Here is a 20,000-nt window from a genome sequence, read left to right on the forward strand (position 1 = left end):
TCCATCCATCCATCCATTTTCTACCGCTTGTCCCTTTTGGGGTCGCGGGGGGTCGCTGGAGCCTATCTCAGCTGCATATATATATTTATATATGTATATATATATAATGTGTAGGTTTATATATGTAATAAGGTAATAATATACAACATTTTTACTAAATATGAGAGACGATTCCAGGTTTAATTTGGCGTGACGTTCACATTCATGGATCACATTTGAGTGGGATGTGACGGATTAATACCAGGCCACCTCCGCACGTGTCAAAATTGGAAGTAGCGTTGAGAAAGATTAAACATGACTAGGTGGCACGTGCGCGTGTGCGTGTGCGTGCGTGTGCTTGCATTTAAACCGATAAAAATAAATTGTCGTTTTATTTATTTAAATGTCTCCCCTGCAGTGCTGTGGACGGCTCAAGGACTTTTCCTGGTGGAGAACTCGGAGGCTGCCACCATCAACAGGAACACCGGGATGTTCTGGGCTCTGTTACAGTGCAGGTACAGTAGTGGCCCACCACTTTGGTCATACATTCATATTAGGCGATGGGTACCATTCATATTTGAACCGAATCAATACCAATTTTTGGTACTTTTGTGTGTGATAATAAATATAAATAGTTTTTGATAGTAAAATCTTTTTTTCAACATTTCAAAATGAGCTGATGATGATAACTGCTGTCCAGTTGTTATATCTTGTTTTATTATCACATTTCTGAGTCTCATTTGCAGGTATGACATTAAGTTGCAATTGCAGTTCCATGGCATTAGTGTATAGCAGGGGTCACCAACCTTTTTGAAACCAAGAGCTACTTCTTGGGTACTGATTAATGCAAAGGGCTACCAGTTTGAGACACACTTAAATAAATTGCCAGAAATAGCCAATTTGCTCAATTTACCTTTAACTCTATGTTATTATTAATAATTAATGATATTTACACTTAATTGAACGGTTTAAAAGAGGAGAAAACACGAAAAAAATGACTATTAAATTCTTCAATTTCGACTCTTTAAAATTCAAAATTCAACCGAAAAAAAGAAGAGAAAAACTAGCTAATTCGAATCTTTTTGAAAAAATTAAAAAAAATAATGCATGGGACATCATTAGTAATTTTTCCTGATTAAGATTAATTTTAGAATTTTGATGACATGTTTTAAATAGGTTAAAATCCAATCTACACTTTGTTAGAATATACAACAAATTGGACCAAGCTATATTTCTAACAAAAACAAATCATTATTTCTTCTAGATTTTCCAGAACAAATTTTTTTTAAAGAAATTGAAAAGACTTTGAAATAAGATTTAAATTTGATTCTACAGATTTTCTAGATTTGCCAGTATATTTTTTTTTAATTTTAATCATAATAAGTTTGAAGAAATATTTCACAAATATTCTTCGTCGAAAAAACAGAAGCTAAAATGAAGAATTAAATTAAAATGTATTTATTACTCTTTACAATAATAATAAAAAAAAAATACTTGAACATTGATTCAAATTGTCAGGAAAGAAGAGGAAGAAATTTAAAAGGTAAAAAGGTATATGTGTTTAAAAATCCTAAAATCATTTTTAAGGTTGTATTTTTTCTCTAAAATTGTCTTTCTGAAAGTTATAAGAAGCAAAGTAAAACAATTAATGAATTTATTTAAACAAGTGAAGACCAAGTCTTTAAAATATTTTCTTGGATTTTCAAATTCTGTTTGAGTTTTGTCTCTCTTAGAATTAAAAATGTTGGGCAAAGCGAGACCAGCTTGCTAGTAAATAAATAAAATTAAAAAAATAGAGGCAGCTCACTGGTAAGTGCTGCTATTTGAGCTATTTTTAGAACAGGCCAGCGGGCTACTCATCTGGTCCTTACGGGCTACCTGGTGCCCGCGGGCACCGCGTTGGTGACCCCTGGTGTATAGTTTATGGTGTTTTGATCAATTCCGTCTTTGCTGTCTGTTGCGCACAACAAAGTGTTAATACTTTTAAAAAAAATATTTGTCACACACACACTAGGTGTGGCGAAATTATTCTCTGCATTTGACCCATCACCCTTGATCACCCCCTGGGAGGTGAGGGGAGCAGTGAGCAGCAGCGGTGGCCGCGCCCGGGAAGCATTTTTGGTTCCAACCCTTGATGCTGAGTGCCAAGCAGGGAGGTAATGGGTCCCAATTTTATAGTCTTTGGTATGACTCGGCCGGGATTTGAACTCACGACCTACCGATCTCAGGGCGGACACTCTAACCACTGAGCGGTTTATACAGTTAATACTCTAAGCAATGTACTTACCTTAGTTGTAGTTTTCATTAACAAACTTGGAGGTGTTGAAATCGCCTTGAAAAATCGCCAATGCTAATCAGTATCATTATCATACCGCTGACGAGGTATTCATATAGATATCAAAATCCCCCATTATAATTATGTTATCAATCAATCAATGTTTATTTATATAGCCCTAAATCACAAGTGTCTCAAAGGGCAAATGTTATATTATTGGTTGCGTCTTTTGTAGATTAAAGTTGTGTTGCAGCTTTAAAATATTGTGTTGTATCATTTGTATTTCACATTTCTCATCAGATCTGTCCTCAATGTCCTACTCAGAGTCGTGTATGAAGAGAGTATGGCCAACTCGGTTTAAAAAGTTGGTCTCAAAATGGTGTCCTCTAGTCACATGAAGGGCTTTTAACCAATTTGAGAGGGTATGGCCCGAGGATCTCCTAAATGATCAACCCTTGGGTCCCATTTTTATAGTCTTTGGTATGACTCGGCCGGGGTTTGAACTCACGACCTACCGAACTTCAGGGCGGACACTCTAACCACTAGGCTACTGAGCAGTTTATACAGTTAATACTCTAAGCAATGTACTTACCTTAGTTGTAGTTTTCATTAACAAACTTGGAGGTGTTGAAATCGCTTTGTAAAATCGCCAATGCTAATCAGTATCGGTATCATACCACTGACGGCGTATAGATATCAAAATCCCACATTATAATTATGTTATCAGTTGCGTCTTTTGTAGATTAAAGTTGTGTTGCAGCTTTAAATTATTGTGTTGTATCATTTGTATTTCACATTTCTCATCAGATCTGTCCTCAATGTCCTACTCAGAGTCGTGTATGAAGAGAGTATGGCCAACTCGGTTTAAAAAGTTGGCCTCAAAATGGCGACCTGTAGTCACATGAGGTGCTTTTAACCAATCAGAGAGAGTATGGCCTGAGGATCTCCATTTTGAGGCCAACATTGAAACTGAGTTGGCCAGGCTGTCTCTTTACACGGCTCTGGTCCTACTTAGAATATAATAGAATAGAATAGAAAGTACTTTATTGATCCCTGGGGGAAAATCAGCTTTTAGAATTTTTTCCAATGCTACCGACAAACAACTTAGAGCTTGACCTTTAACTAAAGCGCCCCCATTAGGACAATCAGAAAGACTAACGAGACGCTATTAGATTTGCTTTATTTTTTTTTTTAAAGAAATAAGGTTTCATTTTATAACGGCAAATAATTATTTTCATGCATATCGCCATCTTTATTATTTGCTGTTATAAAATGAAACCTTTTTTCTTAAAAAAAAAAATTAAAGCAAATCTAATAGCGTCTCGTAAGTCTTGCTGATTGTCCTAACGGGAGCGCTTTAATTAAAGGTCAAGCTCTAAGTTGTTTGTCGGAAGCATTCGAAAACAATTCTGATTTGGATTCTATCGTCTCTCCATTGCATCATCCGTTAAAGGCCTACTGAAATGAATTTTTTTTATTTAAACGGGAATAGCAGATCCATTCTATGTGTCATACTTGATCATTTCGCGATATTGCCATATTTTTGCTGAAAGGATTTAGTAGAGAAAATCGACGATAAAGTTCGCAACTTTTGCTCGCTGATAAAAAAAAACCTTGCCCCTACCGGAAGTAGCGTGACGTCACAAGCGGTAGTGCTGCTCACAATTCCCCGTTGTTTACAATGGAGCGAGAGATATTAGGAGCGAGAAAGTGACGATTACCCCATTAATTTGAGCGAGGATGAACGATTCGTGGATGAGGAACGTTAGAGTGACAGACTAGAATGCAGTTCAAGAGATATCTTTTTTCGCTCTGACCGTAACCTAGGTACAAGCTGGCTCATTGGAATCCACACTCTCTCCTTTTTCTATTGTGGATCACGGATTTGTATTTTAAACCACCTCGGATACTATATCCTCTTGAAAATGAGAGTCGAGAAGGCGAAATGGACATTAACAGTGACTTTTATCTCCACGACAATACATCGACGAAGCTCTTTAGCATGAGCTAACGTGATAGCATCTGTCTCAAATGCAGATAGAAACAAAATAAATAAATCCCTGACTGGAAGGATAGACAGAAGATCAACAATACTACTATCAGGAGACACCGAACCAAACACTGGACATGTAAATACACGGTTAATGTGTATTCGACGCCTGTCGAAGCCTAGCAATGCTGTTGCTAACGACGCTAACTTAACAACGGGACCTCGTCAGAGCTATGATAAAAACATTAGCGCTCCATCTACGCCAGCCAGCCCTCCTCAGCTCATCAACACCCGTGCTCACCTGCGTTCCTGCGATCGACGATGCGGTCGGCGGCCCGGAGACGTAGGAAGTCAAGGTGAGTTCGCCGCTAGCGCGTCTGCTATCCAACAAAGTCCTCCTTGTTGTGTTGCTACAGCCAGCAGCATACACCGATCCCACCTACAACGTTCTTCTTTGCAGCCTCCATTGTTCATTAAGCAAATTGCAAAAGATTCACCAACACAGATGTCCAGAATACTGTGGAATTTTGTCGAAGAAAACAGAGCTGTTTGTATTGTGTCCAAAAGGGTCCAAACACTTCCGTGGACCTCGCGACGTCACGCGCATACGTCATCCTCCAAAGGCGTTTTGAACTGGAAGTTCCCCGGGAAATTTAAAATTGCACTTTAAAAGTGCCAATAAGGTATTGGCATGTGTTGCAATGTTAAGATTTCATCATTGATATATAAACTATCAGACTGCGTGATCGGTAGTAGTGGCTTTCAGTAGGCCTTCAAGCATCTTTGTCAGAAAAATTGTATGTAAATTATCAAAAAACTTTCCGTTCTGAGTTCCCAATGAACAGACAAGAGGCTGTCTTTGTTGCACCAAGCAAAGGCTTGGAAAATTCCATTGTGTACGATGGGAGGAGACGGGATGGGGGTTATCTATTGTCATCGAAGACCTGCTCAAGCCGAATCCTGGACGAGCCCAAGCCTGAGGCATCTTCTTCTTTTGTCTTCAATGTGACCTGTGTTGAGACATCTGTTGTTGTGTAAATAGGGAGTGTCCAAATAAAGGAGGAGACGTAAACCTTTTTTGTCAGAACGTGCTAACACACTGTAAGACAGGGGTGGGCAATTAATTTTTACCGGGGGCCGCATGAGCAACCCGAGCACTGCTGGAGGGCCACATCGACAATATTTCAATTAAGTTTTGGTCAATATTATTTTTGATATATACAGTAAGATAAATAATAATAATAATAATAATTAATAATAATAATTCTTTCATTTAACCTAACTTAACTTTATACCAAAAGCACTGCTTCGGAAATCATTTGTACCCCTTTCAGAGATCACATTTAGTTGCCCTTAAACATCCTCATGTTGCACAATGAAATGTAAGCATAGGATGAAGTGTGCATTCCTGTAACTTTCTCTAGTAACAGCATTCCATGATTAATATCAATAAATTAACATTAATAATAAATGACAGTAAAATAAGCACACGTATGACTGAGGAGTCATAGTGTAACTTTGTGTGGTGTTTGAGTTGTCCGACTTTTTGTGTGGCCATAAACGCACCAGTGGTTTGGTGGCATGCGTGTTGGTGACAGATGACAGGTTGGTTTTGGCCTGGTTTGTACGCAGAAAATGACTAGTTTTTCGAGATAGGAGTGTTTTACTCATGTTTTTGGTGTGGTTATGGCCGAATATAAACAGTTTTGCTCAATAAAGTGATCGATATAATTCCTGGCCTCGAAGCATCTCGATAGACGTTACAATAATTGAACGGTGTTGACGAACACCGTTAGGGCCGCTTGTTGTCACTGTCACTCAAAGTTGCATTGCAAAATGACACAGAATAAATGTGTTTATTTTGTTTAGAATTCAGATGGGTTTGATTTGGTGCGCGGCATATATTTGCTGTGCGCAGAGGACGCTTGAGCAGTGCGCAATTGCGCAGGCGCGCACCTTAGAGGGAACGTTGCTTGGCAGTCCATGTCTTGTTGAAAACACGCCATTCCTCATCAACTTTTCTCTTTTTAGTGTCTCGGGTGTAAACTTGTCGCTGTGCACCTTCACTCACAGGGTATACACGGACATACGCCCGCAAATAACACTTTTCAAAATAAAAGCAGCACAGTTGTATTGCGCGCACGACGTAGATGTCTTTTCAACTTTATTTTGTAATTTGTGATTGCAGCTGTTCACATTCACTCACTTACGTCCACACGGAAGTGATACAAATAACGCTTTTCAAAACAAAAGCAGCACCATTGTATTGCACACTCGACATACTGTAAATACTTTTTAAAATTTATTTTGTAATTTATGATTGGCCTCACGCGGGCCGGACAGGGACGTGCAAAGGGCCGGATGTGGCCCGCGGGCCGCAGAATGCCCAGGTCTGCTGTAAGAGGTTACAGGTCGACGTCGTCTCTCCTCAATTGAGTCCAAATTTAATTCTGTCTCTGTTTGATTCTTTGCTTCTTGTCTTGTTTAATAGATGTCATCAGTGTTTGAACCTGACAATCTTGAATTAGAGATTTGTCTCTAAAATGTCAGGCAGAATTGTTCAAATCAGCTATGATTGTTTCTTCAAAACATTCAAATGCCATCTTTCATAAAGATGAATGAGGAAATGGCAAAAAACTAAGAATAAAAATATAATTTCACAACTTTTAAGAAATTATATTTTTAATATATATGTTTTTATTCAAAGCATTTTATTTTTTGCAATAATTTCCTTGTCCTTTTTGTCAATTCCAGCATGTTGTTTGGCAATCTGTACATTTACCTGGACTGGAATGGAAGGACAGAAATACCAGGTGTGTAAAGGGAACAAAAATTACCGTAATGGTTGGAATAGAGAAGCAAGATAATAAAAAGTTTGCCGACATATGTTAATATGTGTTGATTTTCTGCTGTCAGACAGCAGTAGAAAGAACATTTTCCTCTCCATGGTGGTGGCTTCTGTGGTGGGGACTTTGTGCTTCCTGGTGCTCAGGAGTTCTCCTCCTCAAGAGGAGGTCCTTTCTGAGGAGGAAGGAGTGTCCTTGCTCTCATCACATTTGGTGTAAGTGCTCCTCCATTCCATAATGACCTTCATGATGATGCATGTCCTCTTTGCAGCGGTTTCCTAAAAACAGCACACCGCACCTGTCTTATAGACCATTTTTGTCATAGATTTTTACAAACAGCAGTGTTCCTGTTACATTAAGGGTCTTTTACAAACATGTTTCAAGTAGGGCCTTCCAAACAGCAGCACACTCCTGTTATTTAGAGGATCTTTGATAAGTATTTTTTTTAGATCTTGAAGTGTCTTTGGCCGGTGTTTTTGCAGTAGGTCCTCAAAACAACAGTGTTCCTGTCATGTAGAGGATCTTTGACGAGCATTTTTGTATTAGGTTCTTAAAAACTGCAGCGTCACCGGTATGTAGAGGATCTTTGACGAGCTTTTATTTTGAAATCTTTACTAACAACTGAGTTTTCTTGTCATATAAAATATATTTGACAAGCATTTTTGGTGTAAGTCCGTAAAAACAGCAGCTGGATCCCGTCACATAGAGGATCTTTGGCCAGTGTGTGTTTTTTTTTTAAATTAGAACCTTAAAAACAGCAGTTTTCCTGTCACATAGAGGATCTTTGGCTAGTGTTTAAAAAAAAAAAAAATTAGAACCTTAAAAACTGAACTTTTCCTGTCATTCAGAGGATCTTTGGCCAGTGTTTTTTTTTTAAATTAGAACCTTAAAAACAGCAGTTTTCCTGTCACATAGAGGATCTTTGGCCAGTGGTTTTAAAAAAAAATTAGAACCTTAAAAACTGAACTTTTCCTGTCATTCAGAGGATCTTTGGCCAGTGTTTTTTTTTAAAAATTAGAACCTTAAAAACAGCTGTTTTCCTGTCACATAGAGGATCTTTGGCCAGTGTTTTTCTTAATTAGAACCTTAAAAACAGCAGTTTTCCTGTCACATAGAGGATCTTTGGCCAGTGTTTTTTTTTTAAATTAGAACTTTAAAAACAGCAGTTTTCCTGTCATTCAGAGGAATCTTTGGCCAGTGTTTTTTTTACTAGAACCTTAAAAACAGCAGTTTTCCTGTCACATAGAGGATCTTTGGCCAATGTTATTTAAAAAAAAAATTAAAACCTTAAAAACAGTAGTTTTCCTGTCATTCAGGGGAATCTTTGGCCAGTGTTTTTTTTTAATTAGAACTTTAAAAACAGCTGTTTTCCTGTCACATAGAGGATCTTTGGCCAGTGTTTTTCTTAATTAGAACCTTAAAACTACAGTTTTCCTGTCATTCAGAGAATCTTTGGCCAGTGATTTTTTTTATATTAGAACTTTAAAAACAGCAGTTTTCCTGTCATTCAGAGAATCTTTGGCCAATGTGTTTTTTTAATTAGAACCTTAAAAACAGCAATTTTCCTGTCATTCAGAGTATCTTTGAACGGTGTTTTTATTTTATTACAACCTTAAAAACAGCAGTTTTCCTGTCATTCAGAGGAATCTTTGGCCAGTGTCTTTTATTTTTTATTAGAACCTTAAAAACAGCAGTTTTCCTGTCACATAGAGGATCTTTGGCCAGTGTGTTTTTTTAAATTAGAACCTTAAAAACAGCAGTTTTCCTGTCATTCAGAGTATCTTTGGTCAGTGTTTTTTTAAATTAGAACCTTAAAAATGCAGCAGGCTACTGTCACATAGAGGATCTTTGGCCAGTGTTTTATTTGAAATGTTTATTAGAACCTTAAAAACAGCAGTTTTTCTGTCATTCAGAGGATCTTTGGCCAGTGTTTTTTTTTTTAAATTAGAACCTTAAAAACATCAGTTTTCCTGTCATTCAGAGGATCTTTGGCCAGTAGATTTTTTTTTATTAGAACCTTAAAAACATCAGTTTTCCTGTCATTAAGAGGATCTTTGGCCAGTGTTTTTTTTTTTTTTTAATTAGAACCTTAAAAACGGAACTTTTCCTGTCATCCAGAGGATCTTTGGTCAGTGTTTTTATTTATTTATTAGAACCTTAAAAAAGGCAGCAAGATCCTGTCACATAGAGGATCTTTGGCCATTGTTTTATTTTTTATTTTTTTAGAAACTTAAAAACAGCAGTTTTCCTGTCATTCAGAAGATCTTTGGCCAGTGTTTTTTGTTTTTATTAGAACCCTAAAAACAGCAGTTTTCTTGTCATTCAGAGGATCTTTGGCCAGTGTTTTTTTTTTTTTTTTAATTAGAGCCTTAAAAACAGCAGTTTTCCTGTCATTCAGAGGATCTTTGGCCAGTGTTTTTTTTTTTAATTAGAGCCTTAAAAACAGCAGTTTTCCTGTCATTCACAGGATCTTTGGCCAGTGTTTTTTTTTTTTAAATTAGAACCTTAAAACCAGCAGTTTTCCTGTCACATAGAGGATCTTTGGCCAGTGTTTTTTTTTAAGTTAGAACCTTAAAAACAGCAGTTTTCCTGTCATTCCGAGGATCTTTGGCCAGTGTTTTTGCAGTATAGTAGATCCTTAAACACAACAATGATCCTGTCATATAGATGATCTTTGACGAGCGTTTTTTTTGTTATATAATAATTTTTGCAGTAGGTTCCTAAAACAACGGTTCACTCCCTCTTTTTTTTTTCTATTTACAATGCTGTTCTCAAAATTAGCAGCGTGTTTTTGTCATATAATGAATCTTTCACTTGCCTTTTTGCAGGACATACTTCATATAGAGGCTCATTTTAGATTTGCTGGTTAGAGATATCGGACTGTACTTTTTAAATTGTAGTTTTTGGTATGTTCAGGTACAGGCACAGAGCGACCACGGCCCTGCAAGAGATCAAGGCGGACATTCGTGAGTTTAAAGTGCACATAAACAATGCTAATAGAAATAGGAATAAAGCTGGAAGTGTTCCTCCTCAGAGACCATTCTGCAGCTGGTGAAGACCAAAACCATCCTCCTCCTGAGTCCCAGCATGGCCTACAGCGGTGAGTGGCCGCGTTCAACGCGCTAAGCTCCGCCTCCTGTTGTGACTTTCCCGAAGCTTATCCTCCTCGCAGGCCTGGAGCTGTCTTTCTACAGCGGCGTGTACGGAACATGCATCGGAGCGACCGCGCAGTTCGGAGAGGCGGCGAAAGGCCTCATCGGGATCTCCGGCATCATGGTGGGCGTGGGCGAAATCGTCGGTAAGGTCCATCCCACCCACCAGTCACAGAGGTGCTGTCAAGACTCGTACGAGTGCTTGTTTTTCTCGCCAGGCGGGGGCTTGTTCGGATTGATGTGCAAGAACAATCGCTTCCGGCGCACTTCGGTGGTCTTCCTGGGAATGGTGGTTCATTTCGTAGCCTTCTATCTCATCTTCCTCAACATTCCCGATGACGCTCCCGTCGTGTTCCACACCGTCACCCAGAAGAGCCCCTTTCTGACTCCAAGGTATAAATAGATGTGGCATCTGTAAAGCTTCCAAACCGTAGCATTTGTTGACTAAATATTACAAAACCCAAAACCAGTGAAGTTGGCACGTTGTGTAAATTAAGATTAAAGTACCAATGATTGTCACACACACACTAGATGTGGTGAAATTTGTCCAAATCCCAGCCGAGTCATACCAAAGACTATAAAAATGGGACCCATAACCTCCCTGCTTGGCACTCAGCAACATAGGGTTGGTAAATAAAAACAGAATACAATGATTTGCAAATCCTTTTCAGTTTCCCATAAACTGCCAAGATACCTGGTTGTGGTGGGGGCGTGGCTATGGGCGTGGTTATGGGCGTGGTCACCATGACATAATCGAGTAATTTGCATAATTTACTACAATGATATGATTTTCTCTAAAAAGGCTCAAAAAATGTATACTTACTAATTAATAATAACAGTTTTGTTTTAAACATCCATCCATCCATCCATTTTACAATATAACTTTATGTACATATTTATATACAGATTTGAACAATAAGTTATTCACTGAAATATATTTATTAATTGTGGTTCTTACAAAAAATATATCTTATAAAATATAAAAGCTAAAATGTCTCTTAAAGCTCTGCCCCTTTAATTAGTGCATACTAAATAATTTAACTTTAGCCTACTACTACAACCATATTATTTACCAGCAACATAAAGTGAAACAGAGGCAGAGGTGTCCTGCCACAGTCAGTAACAAATAAACAGAAAACAGTAGTGGTCAAATACAAATAAGGCAACAAGAGAAGTATCCTACACTTCTCTTTTGTCAAGTAAATCTGAACAGCCTATATGGGCATCTACATCAACTATATGATTTGCCTGAGAAGCTGGACAGGACAAAAAATAAATAAATAAATAAATAAATACATTTTTAAAAAAATGTTTTATTTGTGGCGGACGTAATTCTTTCATGGCGGGCCGCCACAAATAAATGAATGTGTGGGAAACACTGCTTTTCAACTTATATTCAATTGAATAGACTGCAAACTTCCTTTTTTTTTTTTTTACAAATAATCATTAACTTAGAATTTAATGGCAGCAACACATTGCAAAAAAGTTGGCAGAGAGGCATTTTTACCACTGTGTTACATGGCCTTTCCTTTTAACAACACTCAGTAAACGTTTGGGAACTGAGGAGACACATTTTTGAAGCTTCTCGGGTGGAATTCTGTCCCATTCTTGCTTGATGTACAGCTTAAGTTGTTCAACAGTCCGGGGGTCTCCCTTGTGGTATTTTAGGCTTCATAATGCGCCACACATTTTCAATGGGAGACAGGTCTGGACTACAGGCAGGCCAGTCTAGTACCCGCACTCTTTTACTACGAAGCCACGCTGTTGTAACACGTGGCTTGGCATTGTCTTGCTGAAATAAGCAGGGGCGCCCATGATTACGTTGCTTGGATGGCAACATATGTTGCTCCAAAACCTGTATGTACCTTTCAGCATTAATGGCGCCTTCACAGATGTATAAGTTACCCATGTCTTGGGCACTAATACACCCCCATACCATCACAGATGCTGGCTTTTCCACTTTGCGCCTAGAACAATCCGGATGGTTCTTTTCCTCTTTTGTCCAGAGGACACCACGTCCACAGTTTCCAAAAACAATTTGAAATGTGGACTCGTCAGACCACAGAACACTTTTCCACTTTGCATCAGTCCGTCTTAGATGAGCTCGGGCCCAGCGAAGCCGGCGGCGTTTCTGGGTGTTGTTGATAAATGGCTTTCTCTTTGCGTAGTAAAGTTTTAACTTGCACTTACAGATGTAGCGACCAACTGTAGTTACTGACAGTGGTTTTCGGAAGTGTTCCTGAGCCCATGTGGTGATATCCTTTACACACTGATGTCGCTTTTTGATGCAGTACCGCCTGAGGGATCGAAAGTCTGTAATATCATCGCTTACGTGCAGTGATTTCTCCAGATTCTCTGAACCTTTTGATGATATTACGGACCGTAGATGGTGAATTCCCGTTGAGAAATGTTGTTCTTAAACTGTTCGACAATTTGCTCACGCATTTGTTCACAAAGTGGTGACCCTCGCCCCATCCTTGTTTGTGAATGACTGAGCATTTCATTAAAGGTTCTTTTATACCCAATCATGGCACCCACCTGTTCCCAATTAGCCTGTTCACCTGTGGGACGTTCCAAATAAGTGTTTGATGAGCATTCCTCAACTTTCTCTGTCTTTTTTGCCACTTGTGCCAGCTTTTTTGAAACATGTTGCAGGCATCAAATTCCAAATGAGCTAATAATTGCAAAAAAATAAATTAAGGTTCTCAGTTCCAACTTTAAGTATCTTGTCTTTGCAGTCTATTCAATTGAATATAAGTTGAGAAGGATTTGCAAATCATTGTATTCTGTTTTTATTTACCATTTACACAACGTGCCAACTTCACTGGTTTGGGGGTTTTGTTTTTAAAAATAAGTTTTTGCACAAATAAGGTAAGACATACCAGACATAACATATGTCTGGTACTCTCTGTAGTTGAGTAAAGAAGTGTGTTTGATTAGCTAGATAGATTCTTCCATTGTATTGAACAAAGTAATGGAATAAGAGTGCATTTTCAGGTGGGTTTCTACACTTCCAAACAATATTTTTCACCTTTTGCCTGACATTTTCGGAGGCTAACATGGCCTAACGCAGTGTTTCTTTGCGGGATACAGTCTGGTGTGCCGTGGGAGATTATGTAATTTCACCTATTTGGGTTAAAAATATTTTTTGCAAACCAGTAATTATAGTCTGCAAATGATGTGTTGTTGTTGAGTGTCGGTGCTGTCTAGAGCTCGGCAGAGTAACCGTGTAATACTCTTCCATATCAGTAGGTGGCAGCCGGTAGCTAATTGCTTTGTAGATGTCGGAAACAGCGGGAGGCAGCGTGCAGGTAAAAAGGTGTCTAATGCTTAAACCAAAAATAAAGAAAAGGTGAGTGCCCCTAAGAAAAGGCATTGAAGCTTAGGGAAGGCTATGCAGAACGAAACTAAAACCGAACTGGCTACAAAGTAAACAAAAACAGAATGCTGGAGGACAGCAAAGACTTACTGTGGAGCAAAGACGGCGTCCACAAAGTACATCTGAACATGACATGACAATCAACAATGTCCACACAAAGAAGGATGAAAACAACTGAAATATTCTTGATTGCTAAAACAAAGTAGATGCGGGAAATATCGCTCAAAGGAAGACATGAAACTGATACAGGAAAATAACAAAAAAAGAGAAAAAGCCACCAAAATAGGAGCGCAAGACAAGAACTAAAACACTACACACAGGAAAACAGCAAAAAACTCCAAATAAGTCAGGGTGTGATGTGACAGGTGGTGACAGTACACCTACTTTGAGACAAGAGCTATATTGATGCATGCTTGGTTATGCTTTAAAGTCATATCCAACAATTGTGACAACGACTTTTTACCGTCAACTGAGTTTCGTTTTTTAATGATTTTTGCTGGTGGTGTTCCTCCGGACTTTTTTTCAACGCAAAAAAATGTGCCTCGGCTCAAAAAAGTTTGAAAAACACTGGCCTAACGAGCGATGTCCTTGTGCCGCAGCGTGCCCATCGTCCTGCTGTGCAGCTTCCTGCTGGGCCTGGGAGACAGCTGTTTCAACACGCAGCTCTACAGCATCTTAGGATGCGTGTACATGGAGCACAGCACGCCCGCCTTCGCCATCTTCAAATTCATCCAGGTAATTGTCGCAAAGAAGGTAAAAAAAAAGGGGGCGGGGACAAAATCGTGTCAAAACAAATGAAAAACACCCACTTGCACTGCAAAAAGTCAGTGTTCAAAAACAAGAAAGAAAATATACAAAAATGAGGGGTATTTTATTTGAACTAAGCAAAATTATCTGCCAATAGAACAAGAAAATTCGGCTTGTCAAGACTTTCCAAAACAAGTAAAATTGGCTAACTTCAATGAACCTAAAAATACCTTAAAATAAGTATATTCTCACTAATAACAAGTGCACTTTTCTTGGTAGAAAAAAAAGAGACATTTTTGCTCAATATGTTGAAAAATATTCTTAAATGAAGTAAATGCTAGTGCCATTATCTTGACATAATGATATGCGCTCGGCATTACATTTCTTGAAACCAGCAAACTTATACTAAAAACTAATTTATTGTTCTTAATGGAAAGGCAACAAGACAACCGCTTGTTACTCTCGGGGTCTCCTAGCCGCTCAGGCAAATCATATTGTCTAAAAATGCATTTTTCCATGGATAACATGACATCATCGCGCCAAGTGCGTGCTCTTTCAGTCAATTAGTGCGCATATATACAGCCCGGCCAAAAATGTTTTCATTGTAACTTTGAAGAATTTATCTGAATGTGCATGAACTATTTCTGTTCAAAATTGTTAGAAATGTTAAATGTTTAAATATTAACAGTCAGTTTACTGTACTGTGCCAACTGTACTACTATATGAGTACGTGTTTTCTATTGTTTACTTGGAAATAAAACAGCAAAGTCCATTTGGCTGTCATCCGTTTTAATTATGAGACACAATTGTGTCAAAGTCATGATTTTTTTTTTTTTCATGCTTGAAATAAGAAATTATTACTTTAAAAAAGTAGTTTTATACTTGTGAGTAGGGATGTCCGATAATGGCTTTTTTGCAGATATCCGATATTCCGATATTGTCCAACACTTAATTACCGATACCGATATATACAGTCGTGGAATTAACACATTATTATGCCTAATTTGGACAACCAGGTATGGTGAAGATAAGGTCCTTTTTAAAAAATATAAAAAAATAAGATAAATAAATTAAAAACATTTTCTTGAATGAAAAAGAAAGTAAAACAATATAAAAACAGTTACATAGAAACTAGTAATTAATGAAAATGAGTAAAATTAACTGTTAAAGGTTAATACTATTAGTGGACCAGCAGCACGCACAATCATGTGTGCTTACGGACTGTATCCCTTGCAGACTGTATTGATATATATTGATATATAATGTAGGAACCTACCAGAATATTAATAACAGAAAGAAACAACCCTTTTGTGTGAATGGGGGAGGGAAGTTTTTTGGGTTGGTGCACTAATTGTAAGTGTATCTTGTGTTTTTTATGTTGATTTAATAAAATATAAAAAAATAAAAACCCGATACAGATCATTAAAAAAACGGTACCGATAATTTCCGATATTTAATTTTAAAGCATTTATCGGCAGGCCGTTTTATCGGACATATCTAAAAATTAGCTAACTTCAATGAACCCAAAAATACCTTAAAATAAGTATATTCTCACTAATAACAAGTGCACTTTTCTTGGTAGAAAAAAATAGAGACCTTTTTGCTCAATATGTTGAAAAATATTCTTAAATGAAGTAAATGCTAGTGCCATTATCTTGACATAATGATATGCGCTCGGCATTACATTTCTTCAAACCAGCAAACTTATACTAAAAACTAATTTATTGTTCTTAATGGAAAGGCAACAAGGCAACCGCTTGTTACTCTCGGGGTCTCCTAGCCGCTCAGGCAAATCATATTGTCTAAAAATGCATTTTTCCATGGATAACATGACATCATCGCGCCAAGTGCGTGCTCTTTCTGTCAATTAGTGCGCATATATACAGCCCGACCCCCGGCCAAAATTTTTTTCATTGTAATTTTGTAGAATTTATCTGAATGTGCATGAACTATTTCTGTTCAAAATTGTTAGAAATGTGAAATGTTTAAATGTTAACAGTCAGTTTACTGTACTGTGCCAACTCTACTACTATACGAGTACGTATTTTCTATTGTTTCATTGGAAATAAAACAGCAAAGTCCATTTGGCTGTCATCCGTTTTAATTATGAGACACAATTGTGTCAAAGTCATGATTTTTTTTTTTTTCATGCTTGAAATAAGAAATTATTACTTTAAAAAAGTAGTTGTATACTTGTGAGTGTTGATGACACAGCTTTGCAACAGTTGATATTCTAGTTTCAAGCATGTTTTACTCAATATAGGTCATCAAATCTCAGCAACAAGCTGTAATATCTTACTGAGATCATTTAGGACCAAAACTAGAGATGTCCGATAATATCGATAAATGCTTTAAAATGTAATATCGGAAATGATCGGTATCGTTTTTTCAATTTTTTTTATTAAATCAACATAAAAAACACAAGATACACTTACAATTAGTGCACCAACCCAAAAAACCTCCCTCCCCCATTTACACTCATTCACACAAAAGGGTTGTCCGATAATGGCAATTACCGATATCGATATATACAGTCGTGGAATTAACACATTATTATGCCTAATTTGGACAACCAGATATGGTGAAGATAAGGTCCTTTTTTAAAAAATTAATAAAATAAAATAAGATAAATAAAATAAAAACATTTTCTTGAATAAAAAAGAAAGTACAACAATATAAAAACAGTTACATAGAAGCTAGTAATTAATGAAAATGAGTAAAATTAACTGTTAAAGGTTAGTACTATTAGTGGACCAGCAGCACGCACAATCATGTGTGCTTACGGACTGTATCCCTTGCAGACTGTATTGATATATATTGATATATAATGTAGGAACCTACCAGAATATTAATAACAGAAAGAAACAACTAGAGGTGTCCGATAATATCGGCTGATAAATGCTTTAAAATGTAATATCGGAAATTATCGGTATCGTTTTTTTTATTATCGGTATCGTTGTTTTTTTTTTATTAAATCAACATAAAAAACACAAGATACACTTACAATTAGTGCACCAACCCAAAAAACCTCCCTCCCCCATTCACACAAAAGGGTTGTTTCTTTCTGTTATTAATATTCTGGTTCCTACATTATATATCAATATATATCAATACAGTCTGCAAGGAATACAGTCCGTAAGCACACATGATTGTGCGTGCTGCTGCTCCACTAATAGTACTAACCTTTAACAGTTCATTTTAATAATTTTCATTCATTACTAGTTTTGTATGTAACTGTTTTTTATATTGTTGTACTTTCTTTTTTATTCAAGAAAATGTTTTTAATTTATTTATCTTCTTTTATTATTTAAAAAAAAAAGAAGGACCTTATCTTCACCATACCTGGTGGTCTAAATTAGGCATAATAATGTGTTAAATCCACGATTGTATATATCGGTATCGGTAATTAAGAGTTGGACGATATCGGCAAAAAAGCCATTATCGGACATCCCTAACCAAAACCCTTAAAACAAGTAAAATACTAACATAAAATCTGCTTAGTGAGAATAATGATCTTATCAGACAGAAAATAAGCAAACATCACCCTTATTTGAGATATTTCATCTTACTCAGATTTCACTTTTTGCAGTGTAGTGAATCAAAAGTTGCGTTATGATTGTTTTCAAAGTAAAAACTGTCCCCCAACCCCATTCCCTCAGTCTGTTTTCGCAGCATTGGCGTTCTTCTACAGCGGCGACATGATGCTAACGTGGCAGCTCCTCCTCATGGTCATCCTGGGCTTCGGCGGCACCCTCTGCTTCTTTATGGTGGAGCGTATGTACAACTTCACCGCAGAGCCGCTGGAATAACAAGTTTGGAAAAAAACACAAAAGCGTTAATTTGTTCGCCAATGCAGTTAAACTACGCGTTATTTCCCTCGTCATCCTCACCCCCGCAGGAGCCTCGCGGGTACTTTGCATATTTGCAGACGGCGTGACATCACCCGCATCACCCGTGATCACAGTTCATTAACACTACACACGCTTTCTAACATTTATGACCACTTTTGCATTCACCCTCAGCTCAGGTCTGACCACTTTTTTGGAAATATTTTATATGCATCTTAAACTGTCACCTTATTGCTTTTATAGCTCATCTTTTTTTTTTTTTTTACTATCAAATATTTCTCAGAATAGGAGCGCTTTGACAATCTCTGGTCTCCGTTTTGTACATTATTGAGTCTTAACATTTGAAAACTCACACACTGTTTATTTAAAAGCACTACTAACAAGCCAAAATCACATTTTTATGGAAAATAAAGCTAATTGTTTCATATAATAATGCACTTCCTGGATTTATTTTGACACACCAATGCTGTTACCATGCAACTGTGCCCTCTAGTGGCCGTGAGAAGAACGGGGGATGAAGGCGTGCTATGATTAAAGGTTTGGCAAGTCCATCCATTTTCCTACCGCTTGTCCCTTTTGGGGTCGCGGGGGGTGCTGGAGCCCATCTCAGCTGCATTCGGGCGGAAGGCGGGTCACACCCTGGACAAGTCGCCACCTCATCGCAGGGTTTGGTAAGTCATTTATTTTTATTCTGAAAAATTGTGTGAATGCTGAAACGCTTATTTGTAAGATTCACTGCTTTTACATTTCTCAAACGATTTCCACCGTTACAAAGTCAAAATGCCGCTAGCATGCTAACATTAGCATGCCACTACAGCTAGCATGCTAAAATTAGCATGTTAACTTGTTTAGCTTATTTTGTAGGTCGCCTGTGTCAAATTGAAGCCCTCGAAATGATGATTTAATAAATAATTTAAACTATTCCTACTAAATGTATTTTTTCTTTCCATTTCGACATTAAAAATACATGTACTGCATGCAACATTTTAATATTATTGAATAATGCAACAAAATATTATTCTATCATACATTCCAAAACATTTTCTTTGTTGAAATGAATATAAATGATTAAAAAAAGCAAGTTACACTGTAAAATTCTAGTGACTTTTTTTTTTTTTTTTACATAGAAAACAACTTTAGTACGTTTTTTCCATATACATTAAAAACCTATAAAATTAACCGTAGATTTTTTATCGTAAAAAAAACAGGGAGTTCTGTTTTTCATTTCATTTATTTATATGTTGCAAAAAACACAGCAAATTTTACAGTAAAATTCTGGCGCCTGAGTTTTTTACTGTAAAATTTTAAGATTTTTTTTTTACAGCATGTGTAAAAAATAATCAAAATGCATAAGAAATTATACTTATACACACGTATGTGTGTGTGTATATATATACATATATATATATATATATATATATATATATATATATATATATATATATATATATATATATATATACATCTAATTTTACATATATATATATATATATATATATATATATATTTTCTGTCTTGCCTCTGGTGAGGGCGGTCGCATCTTTCTCCGCTCCCTCCTTCCCTGCTTGCTCTCTTTGTTTTTTGTCTTGTCTGAACTATTTTGAAGCCTCTTTTCTTGAGCTGTCCTCAAATCTAAACATCAAAATGAATTTGATCAACTGGACTCTCGACGCAATTGACACAGTCTTTTCGACAAGGAAAAGAGGTTCGGGGGAGCCTGGCTGCCCTGATGGAACCATTGCTGCGGGGTACGTGAGAGATTCCTGGAATACTTGGAGAATCAT

At 37.1% G+C, this 20,000-nt stretch overlaps 1 protein-coding gene across 2 annotated transcripts in view; it reads left to right on the forward strand.

Annotated features, from left to right (window-relative positions):
• Nucleotides 1-18,655, forward strand: part of LOC133651820 (UNC93-like protein MFSD11) — a 23,774-nt gene extending 5,119 nt beyond the window's left edge. The window contains exons 5-13 of one of the 2 annotated variants that reach the window (XM_062049971.1): nucleotides 398-494; nucleotides 6,999-7,057; nucleotides 7,161-7,305; nucleotides 10,007-10,056; nucleotides 10,125-10,190; nucleotides 10,263-10,388; nucleotides 10,461-10,635; nucleotides 14,221-14,356; nucleotides 18,028-18,653. In XM_062049971.1, the coding sequence (XP_061905955.1) occupies nucleotides 398-494; nucleotides 6,999-7,057; nucleotides 7,161-7,305; nucleotides 10,007-10,056; nucleotides 10,125-10,190; nucleotides 10,263-10,388; nucleotides 10,461-10,635; nucleotides 14,221-14,356; nucleotides 18,028-18,177 (1,004 nt within the window). In that variant the 3' untranslated portion in view covers nucleotides 18,178-18,653. Of the gene's footprint in view, nucleotides 1-397; nucleotides 495-6,998; nucleotides 7,058-7,160; nucleotides 7,306-10,006; nucleotides 10,057-10,124; nucleotides 10,191-10,262; nucleotides 10,636-14,220; nucleotides 14,357-18,027 lie in introns of both variants that reach the window. The other variant, XM_062049970.1, reaches the window with a different exon arrangement.
• Nucleotides 18,656-20,000: the final 1,345 nt, after the last annotated feature.

This window comes from Entelurus aequoreus, linkage group LG06, assembly GCF_033978785.1.
Source record: "Entelurus aequoreus isolate RoL-2023_Sb linkage group LG06, RoL_Eaeq_v1.1, whole genome shotgun sequence".
In the NCBI taxonomy this organism is placed as follows: domain Eukaryota; kingdom Metazoa; phylum Chordata; class Actinopteri; order Syngnathiformes; family Syngnathidae; genus Entelurus; species Entelurus aequoreus.